At 41.4% G+C, this 25,714-nt stretch overlaps 2 protein-coding genes across 2 annotated transcripts; both read left to right on the top strand.

Annotated features, from left to right (window-relative positions):
* The first annotated feature begins 2,101 nt into the window (after positions 1–2,101).
* On the top strand, positions 2,102–13,398 carry ppp6r2b (protein phosphatase 6, regulatory subunit 2b). Its single transcript, XM_061076134.1, has 25 exons — positions 2,102–2,253; positions 3,389–3,544; positions 3,688–3,846; positions 3,964–4,062; positions 4,316–4,502; positions 5,043–5,180; positions 5,270–5,335; positions 5,429–5,541; positions 5,626–5,739; positions 5,950–6,070; positions 6,351–6,512; positions 6,609–6,842; positions 6,958–7,022; positions 7,108–7,223; positions 7,386–7,471; positions 8,138–8,215; positions 8,309–8,406; positions 8,498–8,555; positions 8,835–8,956; positions 9,068–9,243; positions 9,354–9,510; positions 9,921–10,000; positions 10,492–10,702; positions 12,074–12,220; positions 12,554–13,398. Exons 3-25 carry the CDS (start codon positions 3,719–3,721, stop codon positions 12,585–12,587), a joined length of 2,790 nt encoding a protein of 929 aa, XP_060932117.1. The 5' UTR covers positions 2,102–2,253; positions 3,389–3,544; positions 3,688–3,718; the 3' UTR covers positions 12,588–13,398.
* A 3,679-nt stretch (positions 13,399–17,077) lies between these two features.
* Positions 17,078–21,817, top strand: LOC133009111 (MOB kinase activator 2). Its single transcript, XM_061076515.1, has 5 exons — positions 17,078–17,538; positions 19,363–19,502; positions 19,615–19,711; positions 20,852–20,976; positions 21,070–21,817. The coding sequence occupies exons 1-5, from the start codon at positions 17,456–17,458 to the stop codon at positions 21,306–21,308; spliced, it is 684 nt and encodes a 227-aa protein (XP_060932498.1). The 5' UTR covers positions 17,078–17,455; the 3' UTR covers positions 21,309–21,817.
* Positions 21,818–25,714: the final 3,897 nt, after the last annotated feature.

The raw sequence follows: 25,714 nt of genomic DNA on the forward strand, positions 1-25,714 counted from the left end.
ATCTCTCATCACTTTTTTTGACATCATCAAGCACCTCCTCAAAGCAGAGATGCTGAACACGTGATAACCTGTAACCTGGCAGTGACCAAAATCCAGTTCAGGGGCTCTAAATGGACATGTTACAGAATTTATTGAGTCTTCCCGTTTCTGGTTTGGGGGGTTTATCAATCTGCTTTGGTTGCAAACAACTGAATAAACATGGGACCCTGGATTTTTCGTAAAAAGGGAGACGTGAGGAACCTTAAGACTCGTCGCACTTGTCTAGAGATCACATCAATATTGTACTGCGGTCAAGCCAGCCGACACTCGCATCTCTGGTCAAATCAGCCGACACAGAAATTCTACTGCACTCATATACTGACACTTATGGTAAACGCACTGCCCAGAAACGGAGTACTCGAAGTTAGAGAAAGAACACATGTGGAAATACTTCCGGTTTTCAAAATAAACTGTTGACATGGAGGTATATATCGTCTTACCTGTGTCATTTTTATGAATAGCATTTTGACAGTATCAGCTATGAGATTTAAAAACAATAAAAGTCACATTTTTAGCTTCAAGTAGCTAATTTCTGGATACTTGAAAGTACTATATAAACAATTTGCTCAATAATTCCAGAGAGGGACTGATATGCTTGAGTTCAGGACCTCTCTGACTACATACATACTGAAGATCAAACATTTTTACTCTATAGATTAAGAGTTTTTTCAAAGTAAAGTGTAAAATCAAATCAGTTCAATTCTGGATATTTCAAAGTTCTATAAGAACTCAACTGCTCAATAAGTTCAGGTGTTCAGGACCTATCTGACTACATACATACTGAATATTAAACATTTTTACTGGTTAGATTAGGAGATATTTCAAAGTAAAGTCCAACATTTCAACTGTGGAATATATAATTTCTGGATATGTCAAAGTACTATAAAAACATTTTGCTCAATAAGTTCCGAGAGAGACTGATATGCCTGTGTTCAGGACCTCTCTGACTACCTACTTACTTTGAAAAATCTCTTAATCTATACAGTAAAAACGTTTGATATTCAGTATGTAGGTAGTCAGAGAGGTCCTGACCACAGGCATATCAGTCTCTCTCGGAACTTATTGACCAAAGTGTTTTTATAGAACTTTGAAATATCCCAAAACTATATGTTACACAGTTGAAATGTTGGACTTTACTTTGAAAAATCCCTTAATCTATACAGTAAAATGTTTTAATATTCAGTATGTAGGTAGTCAGAGAGGCCCTGACTCCTGAACACAGGCGTATCAGTCTCTCTCTGGAATTATTGATCAAAGTGTTTTTACAGTACTTTGAAATATCCCGAAATTAGCTTCTTGAACCTAAAATGTGTGACTTTTGTTTTGTAAAATCTCTAAATTGATACAGTCAAAATGCTATTCATAAAAATGACACGTGAGACGATATATACTTCTCGTGAATATAATCAAATCCATTTCCTTTTCAATTATGCATTTTGTTTATGCTCCATGTCAACAGTTTATTTTGAAAAAACGCTTTGGATGCGTTTACCATCCAAAGTGTTTACAAGTGTCAGTATATGCGCGCAGTAGAATTTCTGTGTCGGGTGATTTGACCACAGAGACGCGAGTGTCGGCTGGCTTGACCGCAGTAATATACTGACAATACTGAAACTATTGCGTTTCTTACTTAATCACATTCATTACCGCAAACTCAAACTGTTTCATGTGGTACGAGGACACGTGTGTTGTGTTTCATTCAGGAATGTGAATATTTAAAAGCTAAATAACCAGACAACAGTTTTCTGGGGGGGGCGATACAACAGATAAACACATGCAGCGTTTAGCCCGAACTTTTGATTACGTTTTGTCGTGTCCGCCATTTTGACGTGTAAATATGACCGTTACATTGTTGTATTTACATCCGGCCTGCACATGACGACGGACCCAGGGATGGAGAAGAGGTAAGAGGCAGCGGGGGGGGGGGGGGTCATGGAGGAGAGAGGGGAAAACAAACGGGACACGTGACCTAGGGGCGGTGACAGCTCGGGAGGACATAGTCCCTGTCCACCATCAGTGGCCCCGCCGTAGATAAATAACTAACCCGTGCTAGCTTAACACCCAAACACCGCCCCCCCCCCCCAACACCGGTTACCGAATCACTCCGGTAACGTCACAGCAGCGGGAGCGAGAGGGTTTTGCTAGCGGGCCGGTGGACGACGTGCAGCCGAGCCGAGTGAGAGACAATCCGCGGTGGAACAGGGACAGACAGAGGTCGGTACCGTGAAGCTAACTAAACGTGAGGGGGGCTATGATGATAACAACTCGGATAAGCTAATTAACCCGGGCCAGCACCGATGGAACGGTTCCCCTGCTACACGGCTAACAGTGACCGCCACCAGCTGATCTCAGGACGGGAGAGGCCCGACCCATTGTTGTTGTGCTCTTGTAGGACATTTCAAATTCACATGTATTTATGAGGAGACACTCAAGACCTTGAAAGTACAGTGTGAGCTTTAAAACACCTGTTTGTTTAGCTTTAGCATGATTGCTGAAGGAGGGGGGGGGGGGTGAACAGAGAGAGTGCATTTTATTCAATCAAATTCAATGATGTCTAGAGACGAGCCTCCTTTCACATTGTAATACGATGCATTGACCGTCATGTTATAGTGTGCATTAGAATCGTTTTCATGTGAAACTGTGATTTAGAATATAGGACAGGATGTTGAATATCCCTCTTACTTGTCCTATATTCTAATATCACTGACCCACATGCTGTAGTGTGTGACTGCTGACTTTGCAGCTTCAGAGATCATATCCATTTTCATGCCAGGCTTTATCCCCAATCTGGATAAACATGCCATGAGAATAAACTGGTAAAAGCAAATGGACTAATGCATAATCATTCGCAGTTCTATTCAGACTGATTCTCTAGTATAGCTGTGGTTTAATGTGGTTCTGCTGGATGTGATGTGAACGTCTCTCCCTCAAAGGCAGTGTCCAGTGACAGCTTCTGCTTCCAGTGTTCAGGCACTGGCCATCACAGCTGTTTCGATTTCAAGTATTACACACATATCACACACACACACACACACATATCACACACACACACACTTAAGTGTTTTTCTGCATGAGATCCACTTTGTGTGTTGATCATTCTCCCTCCCAGTTATTATTTGCTAATGCATCTGTACCCGAGAGGCCATTCTCCAAGCAGGCTTGGTAATGTCAGTGTAGTACAGATGTGCAGCACAAACTCAATTACACATGCACTGCAGAGAGCTCTGCCAGCCGAGTCTCTGCACTTCTGCTGACTTCAACTCTTCCTCTGGCTCTGAGGATTACACAGCGAATATTCCTGGAAGTGATTGTCTCACGTGTTTTGCTTTGTTTTTGTCTCATTTACCAGGTCGAAGACATTCTCTCCTTGTGTCGTGTGACCAGTGTTAAACTATGAGTGAAGCTGCTGTTTGTGTCTTCATCGTGTGAATTTGCTAATGCTGATTGATGTGGCTTGATGGCTATTTAGCAAGACGTGACTGAGGCTACCAATCCTTGTTCAAATGTAAGAGCTTACATACATATTGTGCATGGTACCACACAATTAATTGTTCGACTCAAAGATAGAAATAGTGTAATTTGTTAACTTGCACTTGTATGCTGCACAGTCATGATACTGATCTCCATCACATATTCTCTCTTGTTCAGCAGCTAAGTGTATGTGCCGGTGACGTCAGCCATGTTTTGGAAGTTTGACCTGCACACATCTTCTCATCTGGAGGCCATACTGGACAAGGAGGATGTTACACTTGCTGAGCTCATGGATGAGGAAGATGTACTGCAGGAGTGCAAGGCTCAGAACCGGAGGTCGGTTCACTGTGAGCTGTAGAATTCCAACAGTACATTCATATAATTACACTTCATCTACAGTCAGTCCTGCTAGTGATAACTGGTGTGTATTTTGTCATCATTGCGGATTTGTAGACTTCTCCTGTTCCTGTGCCAGGAACAGTGCATGCAGGAGCTGGTCTGTATGATTACTACAGAGCCCCCTGCTGGTGGAGAGGAGACACAGCGTTTCAAGTAGGTGTCCTTGGGTAGAATACTCTTATGAAGTACAGTATACTGTATACAGGAAAAATTAGTTGTGGGGCTTCACTTTATTATATATTTTTTACGTCATTTTAAAGTGGCGCTGAAATCTGAAGTGGACTCAGTAGTGGAAACATAATGTCCTTAATCCAATCATCTAACTGTACCAACAATAACTCAATTGAAATAAATAGAAAAACTACTCAATTGCCTATTTAATAATCACCCTGTTACTTTATTACAGGTATCCAAATATAGCTTGTGAGCTGTTGACATGTGATGTGGGAGTGATCAATGATAAGCTGGGTAATGAGGAGTCCCTGCTGGAAACTCTGTATGCCTTCCTGGAGCAGCCCTCCCCACTTAACCCCCTCCTGGCGTCTTTCTTTAGCAAGACAATTGGGAACCTCATCACACGCAAAACTGAGCAGGTAACACCAAAACACACTATCACACACTCAGAGAAGAGGACAGCTACTTTTTTTGTGCTGTCGAGATTTACGTCATAAAGTTTGAGGGGTGATTACATTAAGATTAAATGGGGATTTCTCCCAACCAACATGGTGGTTAAGTTTTATCTCTCTTAAAATGGCAAAATGCAGTCGTTCCAACACACAAAGCAGGTTCCACCCTGTTGGTGGCAAGGATGAGGCCTGAGGATGTCAAGGTCAGTCTGTCTGAAGACTTGAACCAACCATGCAGCTTAATGGCTATAAAGGCACAGTCAAACTGTCTGGGCTGTATAAAACGCTGACAGAGCAGAATTAAAAGAGCATACTGACTGATATGCACTTTCATGGGGACATTTCTGACTTTTATCAATGTGTCCTTCAAAAAGTAATATCACACTTATTCAGGATAATATTCTTCCCCTCTACAAAGAGAACTGTTGACAACAAGGTTGCATGCTACTAATTGTGTGGATGCCAGTGTTGTATTTTGTGTTATGGTGTTTCCTCTGCTTTGTTTAGGTGATTAATTTTCTGCGAACGAAAGAGGGATTCCTTTCCCTGGTCCTGAAGCATATTGATACATCAGCCATGATGGATGTGCTCCTACGACTCATCAGCTGTGTGGAGCCACCCCCTCTTCGACTCGAGACTCTTACTGTAAGAGAGAAACAGACCCAGATTCATGCTTTTACAGATTATACACTGATATTTTGTGCATTTATAATGTGAGCTTTTGTTCTTTACAGTGGCTGAATGCAGAGAAGTTGGCCGAGAGACTTGTAGAGCTTATTCACCCTGAGAGAGATGAAGAGGTATAAAATATAATTTCACCATCAGTCATAGACCCGTGAAGAGACAGACCACGAGACTGAATGCCGACGTGTGTTTTCTTCTTTCTCTCACAGAGGCAGTCCAATGCATCGCAGACTCTGTGCGACATCATTCGTCTGAGCAGAGACCAGGCCAATCAGCTCCAAGAGATTTCACAACCTGACCCTTTGCTGTCTGTGCTGGAGTCGTAAGTCAGACATATTTGCGATCACATGCAAACACACTCTATGAAAGGATGTGGAGATGACAGTATACTCCATTGTTTCTGCAGGCAGGAGTGTGTGGAGCAGTTGTTGCAGAATATGTTCTCGGGAGAGAGGACGGAGAGCTGTATCGTCAATGGGATTCAAGTTCTTCTCACATTGCTGGAAATCAGGAGGCCTGTGTGAGTGGGAAACTTGAAAGTTGTTTTAAACAGTTTATAAATAATGTTAATAGTTTAATTCCATAGGGATCACAAATGTTATTTTTAATTTGATCCCTGACTTCCATTATTTTTCCTAATTTACTCCAGGTGAAGTTGGTCGCATCTCCCCTGTTTGACCATTTAAAAAAAACATTGTGTCCATTTTTGGTTTTGATATGTGTTTGACAGGGTGGATGGTGTAATGGATGCTCAGGGATTTGAGAGAAGTTACACTGTTAACAGCAGCATCTTGTTGGCCATTGAACCACACCTGGTACACTTCCACCAACTGCTTCTGGAGCCTCCTAAGGTAAATGGTTATTTGGCTGCATTTATATTGAGTTTTCTTCTCTTGTACAAGTCACATTTACCAATTCTCATACACATTCAAACAGTGTTTCCATATCCAGTGCTTTATTATGTCTTTTGATTGGCTGGATAGATCATTATTTTCCATACCTTTTGCTTCACTGTCATCACACCTTTAAGACAAAACTCTGCTCAAGCTTCACACTGTTATTTCCTAAATCCCTATATGCCATCTGTGTACAGTTTTAGTAAGCATGTCTGTGTGTTTTGAACATGTTTAGAGACATCCTATACTGACCAGCATGGGTGTGCTGGAGGAACCACTGGGAAACACGCGTCTGCATGTAGCTAGACTAGTTGCCTCCCTGCTGTACACCAGCTCTGCCAGCCATGCAGTCGTAGCACAGGAACTTTGCAGACTTAATACAATGGACCTGCTTCTGGTGAGATGAGAAATACACTTTCAAAAGCAATTTCAAACTACAGTGTTGTGAAAATGTTCTAAAGTCCCTTTGGAAAATGTGATGCTTTTTTTTCAGGACTTGTTCTTCAAGTACACGTGGAACAACTTCCTGCACCTGCAAGTGGAGCTCTGCGTTGCAGCCATCCTCCGACCCTGTGCCCACGAAATGAGACTCCAGCCTGGTTTGGGATCTCAGGACAAATTCAGGCTTCATCAGGATGCATCACAAGAGCAGGCTTTTACTGCGACCCCCACTCCAGAACCTTCAATCACCCCTGAAAACTCTGCACATAACTTAATGGTGACTCATGTAGGTGTCTGTGTTTGTAGCTCAAGGCTTACGTGGCATTTGATCTACTGGATGGGCCGATGTGGCTCTTTCTGAATTAAAACAATCGATTGACCCCTTGTTTTTCCCTCACAAGTTGTTTCATCACTGCCACCTTGTCCAGAGGATTCTTCAGGCTTGGGAAGACAATGATAAAATACAGTAAGGAGCTTTGAGATGATGATTCTGTGGATTTTAGGAATAGAGAGACTTGTGTTACACTAAAGTGTGTTTCTTCTGTTTCCAGATCAGAAGGTGGTATGAGAAGAGGGTATATGGGGCATCTGACCCGGATTGCCAACACAGTGGTGCACAACCTGGAGAAGGGCCCGGTTCATACACAGATTAGTAGCCTCATCACAGGTGTGTGTGTGTGGACAGTAAATATAACATATATGAATACATGCAAGATAGTGATGATAAAAAGAGGAAATAGAATAAAGCAATAAGGGTAATTTGATGCACTTATCCCTGAGCTGTCTTATTGTGTTTTCAATGCCACTGTCCTTGTGATTTTGGATGTAGATCTGCCAGAGGACTGCAGAGGACGCTGGGAAACCTTTGTGGACCAGACCCTGTCCGAGACCAATAGGAAGAACACCATAGACCTGGTAAACTCCGATGAATATTGACAGTAGCTGGTTGTAATCATACACACATGTAAAACTTTAAATGTTATATTTAGGACTTGGTATTACCACTGATTTCCCTAAACTATTTGGCTCTGATTCAAAAAGTCCATTTCAATTCAGTGGTGATTTGGTTAAGGATATTACAGTTAGAATACCAATTTTGCTTAAATATAAAAAACAATGAATCCTCTAACCTGCGGGATTATTAATAATAATGTTTTCATGCGGTTTTTTTTGAGCATGCAGAGAATTAAAATGTAACTTCAATGCAAATTTTTCCCCCAGGTGGTTTGTTTCACTTCAGAGGTTTCTGGTCTTATACTTTCCACAGTTTTTCACTTGCACTTTGCACATCTTCTAAGTCTGTCTTCAGGCTTGGTGGTGCCTCCAGTGGAGCAGCTCCCACCACGTTAAATTACCCTTGTGAGGCCAGATATTGTTGCAGAAAAAGACTGGCTGCACAATACTCATAGGTTTATGCTCATGTATCCAGGGGAATATAACATAGACTGTAAACGGAATTAATAAAAGATTAATATTTGGATTTTATGAGTCTAGATTGGATTATTGAAATGAAGATAGATAATAGAAATCTAATTTAAAAACACAACCTAAGTACATTTGTGGTGGAATTTCCCTATTTAGGTTGGCACGGGAAACCCACGTCCTTCCTCAGAAGATGATATGGAGAGCCCGTTCCCCAAAGAACTGACACTCCAGCAGGTACACGTGCAAAAGAAAATACACAAAAACACACAGTGGGGCTTCATTTATCAGCTATCGTCAGATAATCCAACTTTGTGATGATTATTTTAGGCCTTTTCAGACTACCAGATTCAGCAGATGACTGCTAACTTTGTGGATCAGTTTGGCTTCAATGACGAGGAGTTCACTGATCATGATGACAGCATTGGGTAAATCAACTGATATTCACTTTCTGAGTGCTGAGTGTCACTGTCATCTTGTCATTGTGAGATGATGAAGTGGTTTCTGATGTTGTTTCAGGGCGACGTTCGACAGGATTGCTGAGATAAATATCAACATCGATTCAGGCCAGGACAGTGTGAGTTTACTTACATTCTCCACTTTATTCACACATTTGTACTACATAGTTGTATTCCTGACATTTTAACAGAAAAACTGACCAAAACACACTTACAATTTCTTACTTGTACATCTCACATAGAATTGTACATACTTTTTACATTACAGGGATTTAATTGGATGCTTACAAAATGATTAATTCAGGTTTCATCCTAACATTTGTTGTACAACATTACATCAATATTAATGCACACTGCTAAATCCTTGCACCATGAAGTATCCCACCTGTCCTTTGCAGGCTAATACCGCTGTGTTTGAGGCCTGTTCCAAGGAGAGGATTCAGCCCTTTGATGATGATGAAGAGGACATCTGGGAGGAGAAAGAGATCAACTATGCAACGCAAACAAAGTCCCGAAACAGGTAGACGCATAATCAGAGATGCAGATGCTCTCAGCGTTTAGAATTATTTGTTTTAAATTGCTTTTTCTTTGCGTAATCAACGTACTAAAATGTTTTCTTTGTTTCTTCAAGGTTCGGTGGGTCACAGTCATCCCAGAGCCAAGTAGACAATAAGGCTTGTGACAGGACATCAGCTTCTGGCACTGAGGCCTCTGACAGCGCAGCAGACTCAGAGGAAGAGGAAGGAGAGGAGACCAAAGACGCCTCAGATCCTTTCTCAAGCCATGGCCAGACTGAGACAGCAAAGAGTGAGACAAGTTATATTGTATTGTAAAGTACAAACTGTCCTCCACGTCCTCAGGACTAAAACAGGTTTTGTATAAGCACCTCATGCAGATGGCACTGGGTTCATATGCAGGCACTGGCTGGATAGCAGACTTCGGGGAGGTGAACTCGAAGGCACCTGCAGCAGGCGTGGGCTTTGCAGCGTGGGACACTCCACTCTCTCAACCAGCTGCCGCAGATGGAGAGGAGAAGGGGTGGGCCAAGTTTACAGACTTCCAGCCTTTCTGTTGGTGAGTCTCGGTATGGTCTAAACATGTGAGCAACGTAAAGATTGTTTCTGATTAAACTGATTATGCTTGAACAAAAGCCCAAGCATAATAGTTTTTGCTACATTAAAAGAAGTCAACACTTTTAACTGAAAAAGAAAAATACTTTAAAATAACATCAGTCACTTTGCCTATATCAAGCTTAATACTAAAGCTTATGTGGAACTGGCGTCTTTCTTTCCTCCCATTGATGTTGGACATGAAAATGAATTGACTGCTCTGCATCGCTAATCACAACTCTGAAAAACTGTTTGCATTCAAACCTAGCAGTAAAATTACAACTATAGACACACAATAATGAAAATACTCCACCTCAAATTAAAAAAATGTGTGTTGTGTTTGAGCAAGTTTTCTTATCTGTTATAAATTCCCAGCTCTGAAACAGGCCCTAGATGCAGTTCTCCTGTGGACTCTGAGCTCAGCGGATCGGAAAACACCAAGACAAACCAGAACCGTAAGTTTCCACAGTGTGGCTATTGTCTTAAAGTTTTGGGGAAAAAAATATTATATGTAATTTAATGCCTTTGTTCTCCACTACTGATTTAGAGCTTCTTTTCAAGTGCATATGTCATGTCCCCAGATGAATGTTACTCATCTACACAGGCATGACATGGATATAAATATGCATTTTGTGTTTTGAAAATACTGAGTCTCATGTTACTCACAATTACATTTTATAAAATACACATAACGTAATGAGTTGTGACTATTTCGTAACAGCTTCATTTGCTCAGGATTATAACCTATTTTTGTTTCGGTTGGTGCTGAGATAACAGTAACGTGACAGTATGGCCCATAGAGACACATGTGTGCTGGGTAATCTATGTGCATGTGGCAGCTCTTATCTGCTGCTCCTCTTAGCTCTGTGATCATTTCACTTTTCCCTTGAAGCAAACGTTCATCCAATGTTTAAAGTAGAGGATTTCCTCTTCCATCTGCCTGCAGCTTGTGTGTGGAGTGTGTGTGTGGCGAGAAAAGCTCCACTGGTGGCGTCAGACAGCTCTTCCTCCAGCAGTTCTGACAGCGACGAGGAAGAAGGCAAGACTGTGTCTACTTCCAGTGAGACGGTCACCACAGAGACCATCACTACTGGTGCTGGCAAGGAGACCATTCGGCTCACCATGGATTCCAAAAATGAGAGGGCAGTCTTCAGCAGGTACACATGCTCACGCAGCTCACGTGTAGCAGCTCTTTCTAATTGGTGCCCTCCATTTCCTATTGAACTTTCATGTGCTTTTACAGACCGTCCTTTCCCTTCCACACGTTTTCCCACACAGTTTTACTTCCACCTTCCCTGTTTTTCTTCTGATATCGTCCTCCTCCTGTCTGTTCCCTCCTTTCTCATCTCCCCTTGACTCCAGAGTATTCAGACCAGCAGTCAGACGGTATGTCTCTCACTCTGGAGTGTGGAATGCTTTCCTGAAGTTGTATGAAGGATTTAAGAGGCCATCACAAGTACAGATGTGCCACATGTTTTTGTTTGCTTGATGTGTTTAACAGGATGTGGAGTAACAATTGCTTGTGCCATTATTCTGGCCAAGTCTAATTCATAAACAATGTACTAACCTAAGGCTGGTGACTTGCAGGTTCTATACTAGGCTCATCCCATATCCTCAAAAATGACAGCAATGACGCCCAGCATGAAACAGTTGATTCAGCATTGTAGAAATCAAAGAGGGTCCCTTAACTTGTACAGTTACATCAAAAACTGAGATTAGTGTAAGATCATGCACTTTAGTTTAATGAGACAGATGATTTTTGTCTCAGTCCAAACACTGACGAGACTGAAGTTTATATGATTTGTTATCTTTCAGAGAACCCACACTACTAACAGTTTGTCAGATAGCATGCGATGAACAAAAGCTACTAGCAATCCAACATATCAGCATCTTAACAAATCAATACATAAGCAAGTTACTAACAAACAGTGCACCTAAGCATGCCTCAATTAAACCCTGTTAAGTCCTGTAACTCTCCTACACTCTGACTGGCCATCAGGATTAGCAGGAAACATCACGGTGGGATGCTGAATGGGATGGAAAATTAAAACGTTGAAAAGAAAATAAACAAACTTTTGTCTTCTTAGACAACAAGGCTCTCTGTCTTTTGTCGGAGATTCCACTACTCCAGAGAAAACTTAAGGGAAAACAAAAGCAAAGCAAAAAACAAGGCGTATAGGGAATCAATTAATATGCAGATGATGTTACTATTCAATAGTCATTACATTATACAATCAACACTAACCTCATGATGATGAGATTAAAGCTAAAACCCTATAGCCACTATAGCCACCTAATCTTATTTTGAGAGGAACTATATTTTCCTTTGCAGTCACACTGTTGTGTGGTGGCAACACCAGAACAATGGACCCATGGGTTACTGTGTGCACTGGACATGTTTAGGACCAGTGTGGACTGAGTTGAAACCAACTGTGATGAACTTCAGCCACTTTGATCTACACTTTAATTGCGTTGACAATCCCCTGGCTGTCATTCTAGTTTGTTCATTGTTTGTTTGTTTCTTTCAGTGAAGCGGTTAAGGTGCCAATAGAGGGGCTCACAGTGCAAGACACAGGGACAGGCAATGATAAAGACAACGAAAAAGGAAAGAATAATGGAGAATGTCCCAACCCAACAACTGCCAGTCCATCTAACCAGTCAGCCGCTGTCACACAGTAAGTGTTTGGCTGTGTGATTCAATTGGTAACATCAGCACACTTGACAAATGCTCAAATCCCTGGTTAAGCTTAAAAAATGGGTATATTATGATACTTGACCTCTTAAGCTTCTTTATTAATATATTATAAAGGTCTTGCCTTGGTTATGGGCTATTTTTGTAGTTTAGGTAGTTTTCCTTTTTTTGCTGAGATCTGAATGTAGAGATATTGAGTTCTTCAAATCTTTCATTGATTCTATTTGCATATTTTGTATTTGGGTGATGGCAGATGTCTTGGTGGAAAATATTTAGCAGATAAAACAATAATTTCTGAATCTCTGTTTTCTTACAGAGAGACGCAGCCCTCTGCTAATGGACCGGCCTAGTGATACGGTACAAGGACACACACAAAGCACCTATCACCGCTTCATTCAATATACAGCCATGGCCACGCCACCTTTGCTCCCCTTTAGCATCTCTTCAAAACCCCTGTCTGTGTCCAAAGAATGGGAGATCCTTAATGTCAAACAGCCCTTAACAGTATGTATGTTGGATGGCACAAATCTGCACATGGGCTGTTACTGCACTTCATGACACGATTAACTCTGATCCACGTCAAAGGAGAGTGTGTGTTCTGAGCATTTCATCTTGCCGATAGCCACGTTATGTTACATACGAAAGATTTCTAGATCAAATTTTTACATTGAACCTTGGAAAGTGACGCCCTCTTGGATTCTGTGAGCAAGAGAGGTGACACTAGGTGTGTGAGCGCCAGCTGTGGCCCTCAAATCTTAAGAAAACAAACAACTCAGTCTGACATTTGGATTAAGATTAATGATTAAATTCACCTTCAGATTTTCAGGGCATTAAACCACAGCCCAGTGCATTTTTCTAGAAAAGCATTTAATTGTTTACACTTTAGTAAATAAATTGTATTTAAATTGTCAGCCAAGATTACAGAAGCCAAGATGCTTGCAAAGCTAGCTGCCATTTTGTCTTGAGCATTTGGATGTACATGCCGGGCAGATGATTTATTAGTGAAATGTGTGAGTGATAATTTGGCTTTTGTTCAAACTTGCAACCTGAACATTTCTCTCTCAACTATTTCATTAGATTTTTTTACTTTTCTTATGTGGAACAGGAGTTCTCTCTATTTTTTGTTCAGTTAGGTAGTTTAGTTACACTGTGTGTGTGTGTGTGTGTGTGTGTGTGTGTGTGTGTGTGTGTGTGTGTGTGTGTGTGTGTGTGTGTGTGTGTGTGTGTGTGTGTGTGTGTGTGTGTGTGTGTGTGTGTGTGTGTGTGTGTGTGTGTGTGTGTGTGTGTGTGTGTGTGTGTGTGAGCTCTGTCTAAGGTACAAGAGTGCATTCTCAGGTCTAAGGAGAGGTATGCAGATATAAAGAAAGCACACCTGTGTCACACACACACACACACAGACAGTGGCATACACATGTATACATGGCCGTACACGCACGTGCAAATGACCATGACACACAGTGATGTGCACATACCAATTCATATCACCCTCAAAGCTGTTTAAATGTAATATTGTGAAATTTGAACCTGTATTAGGTTGTGGCTCTTCTTGGTAACATGTAATCGTAATATAAATGTAAACAGTATATATATAAACATTATATCTATTTTTGGAATAAATCCAGTGTATGGGAAGGCGGTTGTTTTGCAGGTTGCAACGTGTGTATCGTATGTGTGTGTTGTACTGTTGAAATGAGGCAATAATGATGTCTGTGTTTCGGTTACTAGCCCAGCATCAGCTCCTGATCCTCTGCTACATGCTTCCTACATGGAGGTTAAGAAGTGTGCGTGCGAGCATGAATGTGAGTCTGCAGTATGTCTTCCATATTGTTTACCTAAAGGATAGTTCTGTTTTTTGTCAACTTGGGTCTTGAGATTTTAAGTCATAGCTTTGAAACAAACTACCAGAAAATTGAAAATGAACATAAAGTAATTAATCACAATCCGTATGAAAAATGTCCAGCTTCAACTTTGACTTTTTGTGCACACCGTTCTTTACATATGTAATGAAGGATTATTGACAACTAGAGCGAAAAAATTGGTTCTTTAATCCAATCTTTATTTGAGAGGAACTATCTGCCCAATTGAAGCTCCTTTTTAAAAGTCCAGTGTGTAGGATTTATAGGATCTTTCAGCAGAAATAGTGCATAAACACCTGGAATTAACAAACATTGTGTGTTTGTAACCTTCCACAGAGTCTACCATGTTGCACCACCATGTTTTTACAGTAGGCCAGACCCAATGACTGTATATAAAGATGGATGAAATTACAGTTGGTGAACGGATGCAACATAGGTCATATCCACCATGTTAGCAGATTGGACATGGGCTAAACCAAATGGCCAAATACATTTTTTCCAAAGAAGTTTTCTGTCATTTTAGGTACTTATTCACACTGATGAATGTGTAACTATTCATTGTTCTTTTAAGTTATTTGATGCTATAAAAACAGCATTTTCATGTTGGCCATCCATCTGTTAACTTCGCAATATAAAACTTCAACATCAGATGCCACTAAATCCTACACTGTAAATCTTTAATGTGAGGATTTGTAGCTTTTCTTTTCTAATGTGATAATAAACTGAACAAACAATTTCCTGACAAACAAAAACACTTCAGATCAAAGATGCCCTGCTGAGTTTTCTCCTAAACAAATAACGGATGTTTATATTCAGTGTTGCTCACCAAAATTCATCGTGTTTATACTAACAGATGTGTTAAATGCATTTCAAAAAAAACAACTCAAAGTAGACATTTTAAATCCTGTGTTGTCTACATTCATGTTTACTTGTTTGCTGTCTTCCGCCATTGAATTGTTTAGAATCTGTCCAATTGTCTGACGAGTTGTAGTCAGGCTAGTCATAACCAACAGAAACTATCAAGTTGCTTGGCCCAAGTTGAAATAAACCAGACTGATCCTTCAAGTCTGCGAATGCTGTACATGTCGTGCTTTTCCTTCTCTTTCCCTCATCTCTCTTTCTCAGGGAAGGAGTTGATTTTAGTTGCGTAAATGCCACAGAACGATACACGTAGATTGTTGTATTTATTTTAAAAGCACCTTTTTCAAAGAAGCACTTTTGGTTTGTATTTAGTGGTTTGGCTAACCACCATATTATTCCCTGGTGGGAATGTTTGACTTGAACGCTTGAATCATGTAGATACTTAAGATATATTTTCTCTTCAATGCTTTCTGCCAAAGTGTGTCTTCCCGCCAGTGTACAACTGGTTTTCATATCTGTGAAGTAGCCTCCTCTTTCTCGCAGGGGTCTTACAGGTCTAGATTTATCTGAAGCCGTCTCTGTTTGATCCCTTCCTCTTGTTTTTTTCTTTGAAAGTCATGTGATGGGGGTTATCAGCGGGAGAAGACGATGCCACATGTAAAAAAGACTTTGAAGTTTCATCTTAGATCACAACGCTTTATGTGCTCAGCGCTTGTTTGAAGTGGAACTGCATCGAGAATTAGCACTGCTGTAAGTCAGGGTTAGAAGAAAAAGAGGGCTGTTTTTTTACGTCAGGGTTTTGTGCACTCTCCAGTTTTGTTTCTGACCCTTACCTTTTGTATTTTTGTTGCATTGTGTGTTTCCTTCACCTGGTGAGTGTGGTGCGTGTGCAGTCTAGCTACAGGTACGGTGGGATGTTATGCATTATGACATGAGGTACGATACTGTCATCTTTATGTGCCATTGCATTTGCACATTAGCCTCATTCCCCTCAATAGGAATATGCTGTGTTATATATAAGCCCAGAACTTTTTTGGTGGTACAATGTGTGTTAAGCTGTTGCTCCATCCCGTTGTCTGTGACTTACACTTTGGTTTAAATCTCTCCTAATTTAGCTTCGTAAATCAGTGTGCTGGTTGGCGTGTGTGTGGGAAATGGAGTGAAAGACAGCTGTGTCGTACAATGCTCTTCGTTCACAAAGCGGAATGATGCTGGTGATTTTATTTAATTTTTCATTTAGAGAGTAATGTGTCTATTACCTGTTGTCCATTTAGCTTGAACATTCAGATATGAACTTAATAAATGTCAAGACGAAAATTAAGCATGAGCCTGTGATTGTTTCTCTCTCTCACACACAAACACACACACACACACGAACACTCACACACAACCAAAACGTACACACTACAAACACACACACACTACAAACACACGCACACACACAGAAAAAACACAAAGACAGGACTTGATCTTTTAAATATGTTTACCTTTGGGGCAGGTGAGTATGTGGATTATGTTGCTTCCCGCTTGTCGCTGTACATCTCCTGCCCATGTGACCCCCACACAAAATCCACGTTACACCATCCCCTCCAGCTGTAACAGAAACCTGCTCAACACATACTGTACATCTCACTGTGCTGCAGGGCAGAAGTGAAGTGTGTGTTCATGTGACAGTGGGGGAGGGAGATGAAGACCCCCTCTTCTTTTGTCTTCACACACTTTTCATGTTCTAAACTTTTCGGCCTGTGAGTCAATGTCCATATATCATTGTGCGTTTTGTGCTGGATGTGTGTTTTCATTCTTTGACTCCGATGCACCATGTATGTCATCCCATTCCTCTGTTTGTTACAGACACTGAACACACCTGCTGCTCCTCTGCTTCTTCCTCTCGCCCTCCTCCCTCTTTACAATCTCTTTCCAACTTCTACCATGTCGAACAAAACGCCACCCTTAGTTTGCCATCTGCACCTGCCTGCTGTGTCTGCGTAGAGTGAGTACATGTGGAGAAGTGTGTTTGTGTGTGTGTGTGTGTGTGTGTCATGGGTGGAAAAGAGGGAAGAAGGCGGAGTTGTGTTCTGTACTTAAATGGGTTGTGGAGAAACCAGCCTGTCTGCTTGGAGCTGGGAGAGGAGGAGCCTGTGGGGTGTGGGACTCCAGACAAAGGAGACATATACACACTGACACTGGATCTGTGGAGCTGAAGGAGACGCAGACAGCTGCACAGCTTCACTTTCCGCTCACGATCCTCAACTCCTGCGGCACTTTTCTCGCTTTGTGTTTCGTAAAACTTTTTTTTTTGGTTGTGTGTGTTAAAAGGGGAAGTTGTGTTTGTCAGCTGAATGGCTCCGTTTAGAGAGCTGAGAGATAGTCGTGTTGGCACTGTGGTGGTTGTCTGATGCTGCTTGTAGTGTGTAGAAGTGTGCAAGTGAGTGTGTATGAGTATGATTGGGATGGAAAAGGGGGGCTGGCTTGACCAACTGCTCTGGTCTTAGCTTTACGCCATGGGGGGTTGCCATAGTTACCCCTCGGCGACGGAGGCAGACTGCAAGACTCTCCAGCCTTCTGACATCAGCAATGACAAACAGTGAGTTAACTATCTTCTTCATGTTTCAGTTTCCTGTAAGTGTTTTGCATCAACTTTTTTTAAAACCACTTGTACTCCTTTATTCTTAAAGAACAAAAACTAACATTTAAAAAGAAAGATATAGTCATAACCCTAACCCTAGCTGGATATTGTTGAAAAAAACACGAGTACAAATCTTGCTGCACATGGTTTACTGAGGAATGTTCTCCAGATAAAGGGGGGAGAGAGAGAGAGAGAGAGAGAGAGAGAGAGAGAGAGAGAGAGAGAGAGAGAGAGAGAGAGAGAGAGAGAGAGAGAGAGAGAGAGAGAGAGAGAGAGAGAGAGAGAGAGAGAGAGAGAGAGAGAGAGAGAGAGAGAGAGAGAGAGAGAGAGAGAGAGAGAGAGAGAGAGAGAGAGAGAGAGAGAGAGAGAGAGAGAGAGAGAGAGAGAGAGAGAGAGAGAGAGAGAGAGAGAGAGAGAGAGAGAGAGAGAGAGAGAGAGAGAGAGAGAGAGAGAGAGTTACATATTTGTCTGATGGCATCAGTGGAGGTGGATTCCTTCAGCAGCGGGAACACACACACACTGAGAAGCAGTTTGAAGCCAGACGAGAAAACACTATGTGAAAAACGCACTTTTACTTCAGAGCGAGTGCACTGGAGGGGGGGGGCTGTTTATCTCACCCCCAGCGCAGAGGTAAAGGTAAACAGGCGGCTGGGAGCAGGAGAGCAGGGTCACAGAGGAACATGTTTACATACAAACACCACATGTGTGTTGTGTAGCTCCAGGTTCACTGTGTTGTTTTGCGTGCAGACAACTAGTAGCCAAGAGGCGATGACCGAGTTAATAACATGGAGCCGGAGCAGAACAGGATGTTAACAAAAGAAGTTCCTGTGGACATTAGAGAAGCTTGTCACGGTTAATGTTTACATTCTTCTCTATTCCTCCCTCTCTACCTCTTCTGACCTTTACTTTGGACAAAGAGCTGCTGTTTGGAAAATTAAAACAAAATCTCCCTGCTCTGTCATCACACACACATTCACACCGGGGGGGGAGTGAGGCCTCATAGAGAGCACAGTGTTTCCCTTATCACAGCAGGCAAGGTCACACTGAGTAAACGCTCAGCTGCCGCATGTGTGGACGTATGAAAACTGAACCTGGCAGCTGCTTTATTCCAGCGGCACTTTCATATGTTCTCTTCGATCCCGTGCAGCGTGTTGAAAAACAGACACAGAGCTCAGTACCTGTGTCAGAGGCCTTCCTGTTTTGCATGAAGTCAAATCATGCTGCCAAGTTTGACTTTCCAGTAAACTTTCCATACACAAACAGGATTCATTCCGCACACTCACTCTCCGTAGTTAGCACCACTGATAACATAACACTACCTGTAACTTATCAGTAGCTTTGTGAGCTGCAGGCCTCAGCACTGATGTTTCCCAACATTACGCCTCCATTTCATTTGCAATGACCACTGCAGTAGCTTCAGTAACAGTGTGTGTGTGTGTGTGTGTGTGTGTGTGTGTGTGTGTGTGTGTGTGTGTGTGTGTGTGTGTGTGTGTGTGTGTGTGTGTGTGTGTGTGTGTGTGTGTGTGTGTGTGTGTGTGTGTGTGTGTGTGTGTGTGTGTGTGTGTGTGTGTGTGTGTGTGTGTGTGTGTGTGTGTGTGTGTGTGTGTGTTCCAGCCACAGAGGGCAGGACAGACGAGAGCGCATCACAGACTATAAAAGGTGTTATCTACTGACTGCAGCAGGAGTAATTAATCGTCCGACCTATCGATTGTTTTACACAGCAATATTTTCTGTCCCTCCGTCCTCCTCTCTGCTTCATTACCTCTGCACTGTCCTCCCAAGGGGAATTAATAACAATAATCTGGAGGAGCGTCCGTATCTGCAGCAGGAGCATGTGTGCCAGCAGATCACACGCACAGACATGTTGGTCCTCACGGCTCTGCCGCCAGGCGTAGACAAGGCCGAGTGGCTCGCCAGCAACAGTGAGTAAAAGCCATTCTTTGCTCTGCTGCTTATCCTTCCACACACACTGCAAACAGACAGAAATAGGATTATCCACCATGTGTAATTTGACTTCCTCTGGTTTTCTTTCAGCGGTGGCATTTTTCAAGCACATAAACCTGTTCTCCAGTGCGCTGTCCGAATTCTGCACGCCCACCACCTGCCCTACTGCGTGTGGACCTGGCAACATGTATGTTATTTCAGAAATATGGCACAGCACTTAGTTGAATGGTAAATCCACCCAAATTCCAAGAAAACAAAAAACATGATTTATGTGCCAAGCTCCACCCAGAGATCTTAGAGCAACAAATGACAGAGGGGACTGGATAAACCAGGAAGTTGTCTTTGTAAAACTGAATTGATGATGAATACTTTTAATTACAGCTTCTGATACTTGTGTTTCACAAATGTAATCTATGCACAGCCGATGTAAAAAAATTGTTTTAGACATTTCACAGAGCAAGTGAAAGTGTCAAAGCCTTCATGACTTGGGTGAATTTGCCCTTTAATTCTGAAACATCTCGTGCAGCTCTTCTACTACAACTCAGCTAATGGCTGTGACATTAAAGACCATGGTGCTGTTTTTATCATCGGCTTTAATGCATTTTAATCCAGGGGTGGTGATATTTTGAGAAACACTTCTACTGGTATGTTTAACCTAAACGACGAGAGTGGCTGTTAATTTTTCACCTTTTTAAACATCCATCCATTCATTAACTATACTGATCATTCTTTGAGAATCATAGGGTGAGCTGGAGCTAATCCCAGCCGACATTGGGCGTGAGGCGATGTCATCAGTGTATCACAGGGCCAACGCTCAGAGACACACAACCATTCACTCTCACATTCACAGCTATGGTCAAGTTAAAGTCTCCAATCAACCTAACAACAATCTGCATGTCTTTGGACTGAAGTACCTGGAGAAAATGACGCAGACACAGGGAGAACATGTAAACTCCACACAGAAAGAGCTCAGCTGAACCAGGATTCAAACCGTCCTGCTGTGAGGCGGCAGCCCCACCCACAGCAGTAGTAATTAAAAAAAGACTTGAGCTTCAGCCACACCTTTGAACCACATCTCTCAGTCTTCATAACGGAGTTTACTCAGCTATCATCATGTGATCCAGGAGCAGTGTCTTCACTTTAATCCTTGATTCCTGCTGGAGGGTTGTGTTTTTAGCTATGAGCACATTTTTCTTCTGACAACAAATCGAATCTTACCTGATCACATTTTGTTTGAGAGAACCTCCAATACTTATGACCATTACTAAATGTTTACTATTAAAGTTAGATGGTTCTCCCCAATGACTCTGTGTGTTGGTGTTATCAGGATTTATGTCTGGACCGATGACCACGGCCGGAAGCTGAAGTGCTCGGCTCCGCTTTACTTTGACTATGCCATGTCTTACATTCAGGACCTCCTCACTGATGAAGATGTGTTCCCCACAAAAACAGGTGAAACTGCATTGACATCGTCTCGTGTTGAATGACTTCACATCATGTTCCAGTTTCAGCGATACCTTTTTGTCTCTTCCCCTCTTTTCCCAGGTTCAGCGTTTCCAACAGGTTTTATCTTTCTGGTCCAGAAGGTGTTTCTGCTGTTATTCAGGAGCCTGTCCCACATTTACTGGTCCCACTACAGAGAGACAGTTGCTCTGGGTCTGCAGGGGCACCTCAACACACTCTTCACACACCTCACGCTCTTCTGCCAGCAGCACGCGCTGCTCGAGCTGGAAGACACCAAGCCGCTGCAGGACCTCATCGCAGCTCTCAGAAAGCAAGGCTGAAACTGAGGAGCACACACACACATTTTCATCACACATTTATTGAATTTTGGAATGTGCTTATATTGTCTCTGAACTCTCTGGGCCAAACTTTGGCTTCATTCACAGCATGGATTTTTCTTAAAGGTCTGGAAGTTGTATCCACTTGTATATAATTGTCATCGGTTATTGTGATTATGTGTAAAACCTAAATATTGCATGATGGTGTATTTTAACCTAATGGTGCATTTTTATATTTTGATAAGGTCAAGATCTTCAACTTCAATCACGTCTTCCTCGTTGACTTAACACAGGAATCATTTTAAAACAGAATTGTCCCCCGACTCGGACAATTCACAGTTAAAATGAACAAAATGTGCCATAGTTACTCTCTGAATATTTTCCTCAAACCTGTAACGGTGGTGTGTCCATGCAAATGTGATGACATTGTTGTGGCTGCATCTATATTGAATCTCACAGCTCCTCTCTTTATGTATGAATCTGAGCTCTGTAATAAACATTTATCAACGACACATTTTCTGGATATAAGTAGATTAAGTATCTGCTCAGTGAACTGTATCTTAATACTCCAGTACCTGCTGGTTAACTACTGTCAACGTGTCTCCAGGTCTTTGGTTGGACAGCAGCACTACCTGCTGGCTTCTTAGGAACACAGCACATATCACAGTTTTACCGGCACTCTCACCAAAGGTACAGTTTGATATGTTGGCTGCAAAATATTCACATTTTTCAGACAGACTAAAATCTAATTCATGACAATATATAGAATACTTTTTTTTCTGCTGTCAGAAACAGAACAGATAAATGTGGAGGGGAACTTACAATGAGACCATGGATCTCTCAATTGCAATTTCAGTAGAGCAGCATACATTAGTGCCACTAATGTAATGTTACTAGTAGAGCTATTCTAACATTTCAGTGTTAGAAGTGTATAATATCTCTGCTAATATGCTTTTTTTTATCAAAGTCAATGCAAAGACAGATTTTACACCCCCACTCAATTTAAAATGCTGAGTATTATGAATGTATGACGTTTTCTTTCCCTGGGGGTGTGTAACCCCACATTTCACCACACAGAGGCACCAACATTCCACCACACTGTAAAGGGAAGATGAGTTCAACACTGGACTGTAAAATAAATCTTCTTGATGAAAAAGAGCCTAAATTAGGTGACAATAATTCCATGATAATAGGCATCATTTATTTAAAAAAAAAGACAAATTCAATAGACAAGAGCAAACTAAATCTATGGAATTGTGCTTATCTGGTTATGCATTGAAATCACAGATCTACTGAATGTATAAAGTGAAAATGTCCTTGAGAAGACCTTCAGATGAAAGAACATTGTGTCTCCTTAGTCTCTGCACATCACTGTCACCTTACTCAACCTCCTGCTGCACTCAATACACCTGACAGTGAAGATCTGTTTTTAACCCACTTTCCCTGTGAGGACACATCAGAATAAAGTTTGATTGTGATCATCACAAGCTGTGTTTTGAGTTCTCGGACTAACCGTGATGTCTGAGGAATGCAAAGAGGGATCAAGATGAAACATGTGGTGGAAGCAAGTGTTGACATACTGGACGTGGTTACGATTCTTGCTCACAGGTTGTGAAATGTGAGCAGACATTCAGCAAAGTCCCAGCTCAGACTGAAACTGAAACTCAGTCTTTCTAGTGAGAGGCCAAGCATCTGTGTCTGTGAGGAGACTAGAGTGTCTGGACACACACACGCACACACACACACGCACACACACGCACACACACACACACACACACACACACACACGTACACACACAAACACACACACAAACACAAACACACACACACACACACACACACAGGGTAGATACGAGATGTGTTAATGCACATGTTGGACTGAGTTGAGGCTCACAGTGATGGAAATTGAGCTTCGAAGGTAATACCACAAACTGCTGAGTCACACACACTCGGCCCTTTAATTAAGACCCGAAGCCTCCTCCACATAACAGAGCATTCTTTAATCGGGTTCACACTCTGAGCCTCTCGTCTGTGTCTTTACTTCACAAAAAAGAAAAGACGAGTTGTTACAGAAGGAAAACGAGAACAGGATCACTGCGACCAATGCTGACCCACACTTAGTCTCTGCAGTGCCTCCAAACTGTCTTATATGGACTCATACAAATCAAGATACACCAGAAACAAGGCTGGCTGACCTGGACTCGCTCACACAACTAGATTAATTTGCCGGCACACACACACACATACACACACACAAAAAGTTTCTGCAGGTTTTAACAAGTTGAAGTTAAGATCCTTTTCAGACCATAATGAATGAAATTTAAGACCTATGTCAAGTACGACAGATATGAAGGGATATCTGAGTGATAAGGTGAAATCAGTCTAGTAGAGAACAACTACTTACTATGCATGTAGCCAAAACACTTTTTAAAAAATCATATCAAAGTGAGGTAGAAGTATTGTTAACATAATTAAGATCTACCTACACATATTTCAGACCAAGTGCGCAATATTTTAATGCATTTTAGGACTTTTTAAGACATATAAATCAGATTATTACATTTGAGACGTTTTCTTACCCGACAGAAACCTTGATAGGGTTTGATCTCGTTATAAGATCAGGCTCCATTTCGAACAGTGAAGTCAGCCAACAACCCTTGAATTTATTATATTACAAGCTGAAAATCCACAAAGACTTGTTTTACCTTCTCCACCTCGTTACTTTGACTGTGTGGAGGCTAGATGAGGTGAGACTACACAAGAATTTCACCACAAAAAGGAAAGATCTCAGAAAAGCTTCACATAGTTGTCCACTCCTTGTGGGCGGCTGTGGCTGAGGGGTAGAGCGGTCGTCCTCCAACCTGAAGGTCGGCAGTTAGATCCCCAGTCTTCCCCATCTGCATGCCGAAGTGTCCTTGGGCAAGATGCTGAACCCTGAATTGCCCCTTGTAGAACAACAATATGCTGCTAATAGATGCACTGTATGAATGTGTGTGTGTGAATGGGTGAATGTAAAGCTGTACTGTAAAGAGCTTTGAGTGGTCATCATCAGACTAGAAAACGCTATATAAATACAAAACCATTTAACCATTCCTTACTTTACAATCACGTCAGAATGAAAAATAAATATTAGATTAATCTAGCGACTTGTTGACTTGTATTGTGTTACAATACAACACAGTGACACCCTACACCTCAATAAACAATAGCAGCTGTAGCAGCAGATACGCATGACCCCATCTCGTACTGCTGCCGTACCAGGATCTCTCATCCACCTGTGCTTACAGGTCGTAAATACCACTCTATACAAATAAAATAATTTATTAGGGCCCGAGCACTGAACGGTGGGAGGCCCTATTGAAATTGGAAGGATTTTTACTATTATTATTATTTCCCTTTTCATGGCCTAGATATGCTCAAAAAATCATGAAACTTTGCAGGAAATTCAAGGCCTACGGATATTTTTGTATGATTGTTTTTGAGTTATTTTAAATGGGCATGGCAAAATGGCTCAACAGCACCCCCTGGAACGCAGCCCCTAGGTTTCCCTTTGACCGATCTTCACAAAAATCAAATTCACATAAATTATGACTTAAAATCACAGCACCCCCTGGTGGAAACAGGGAATGTCTTGTTTTTTGTATGTATTACACCTGGATGTATTCCTCCTCATCCACTTTTTTTTTCAAATATTAAATAATAAAATAAAATAAAATAAAATAAAATAAAATAAAATAAAATAAAATAAAATAAAATAAAATAAAATAAAATAAAATAAAATAAAATAAAATAAAATAAAATAAAATAAAATAAAATAAAATAAAATAAAATAAAATAAAATAAAATAAAAATTAAATTAAAAAATGTTTATTTAATGTGATCAAATACATTTTTTATTGAGATTGATTCTCCCTCGATTGTAAAGGCAAATGTCACTTCTTGCATATCACTTGACAAATGTCAGGAGCATTTTTAAAAGGGCACGACTGGATCCTGACAAAGCGGTTACTGTATAGCTCAGAAGCAACATGTGATTTCTGTGTTGGGCAACAGTCACGAAGGCCACAACCAGGAGCTTTGTGGTCTTTCATCTGTTTGTAATAAAGTTTTACTGTGTGCTAATTATTGACAGATATGTGGATTTATCAGTTTTCAATCAATCGTGCACAAACACTGTCACACTTAAAGGTCTGACTTGGATTCAGTTTGGATTCTCTATACCTCAGTATCACCTCTTATAACCGAATAGATTAAATAGCTTGAAAATGAGTTTGGTTTATTTTTGTTAAACACATTTTTTCCTGCAGAAACTCTGCTTATTTATCAAAACATCAGGCACATATATGAACTCCCAGTGTAAAAAGAAACTGGAGGCAATAATCAGAAAGGTCACCACGACTGCACACGAC

Source organism: Limanda limanda, chromosome 8 (genome assembly GCF_963576545.1).
Source record: "Limanda limanda chromosome 8, fLimLim1.1, whole genome shotgun sequence".
In the NCBI taxonomy this organism is placed as follows: domain Eukaryota; kingdom Metazoa; phylum Chordata; class Actinopteri; order Pleuronectiformes; family Pleuronectidae; genus Limanda; species Limanda limanda.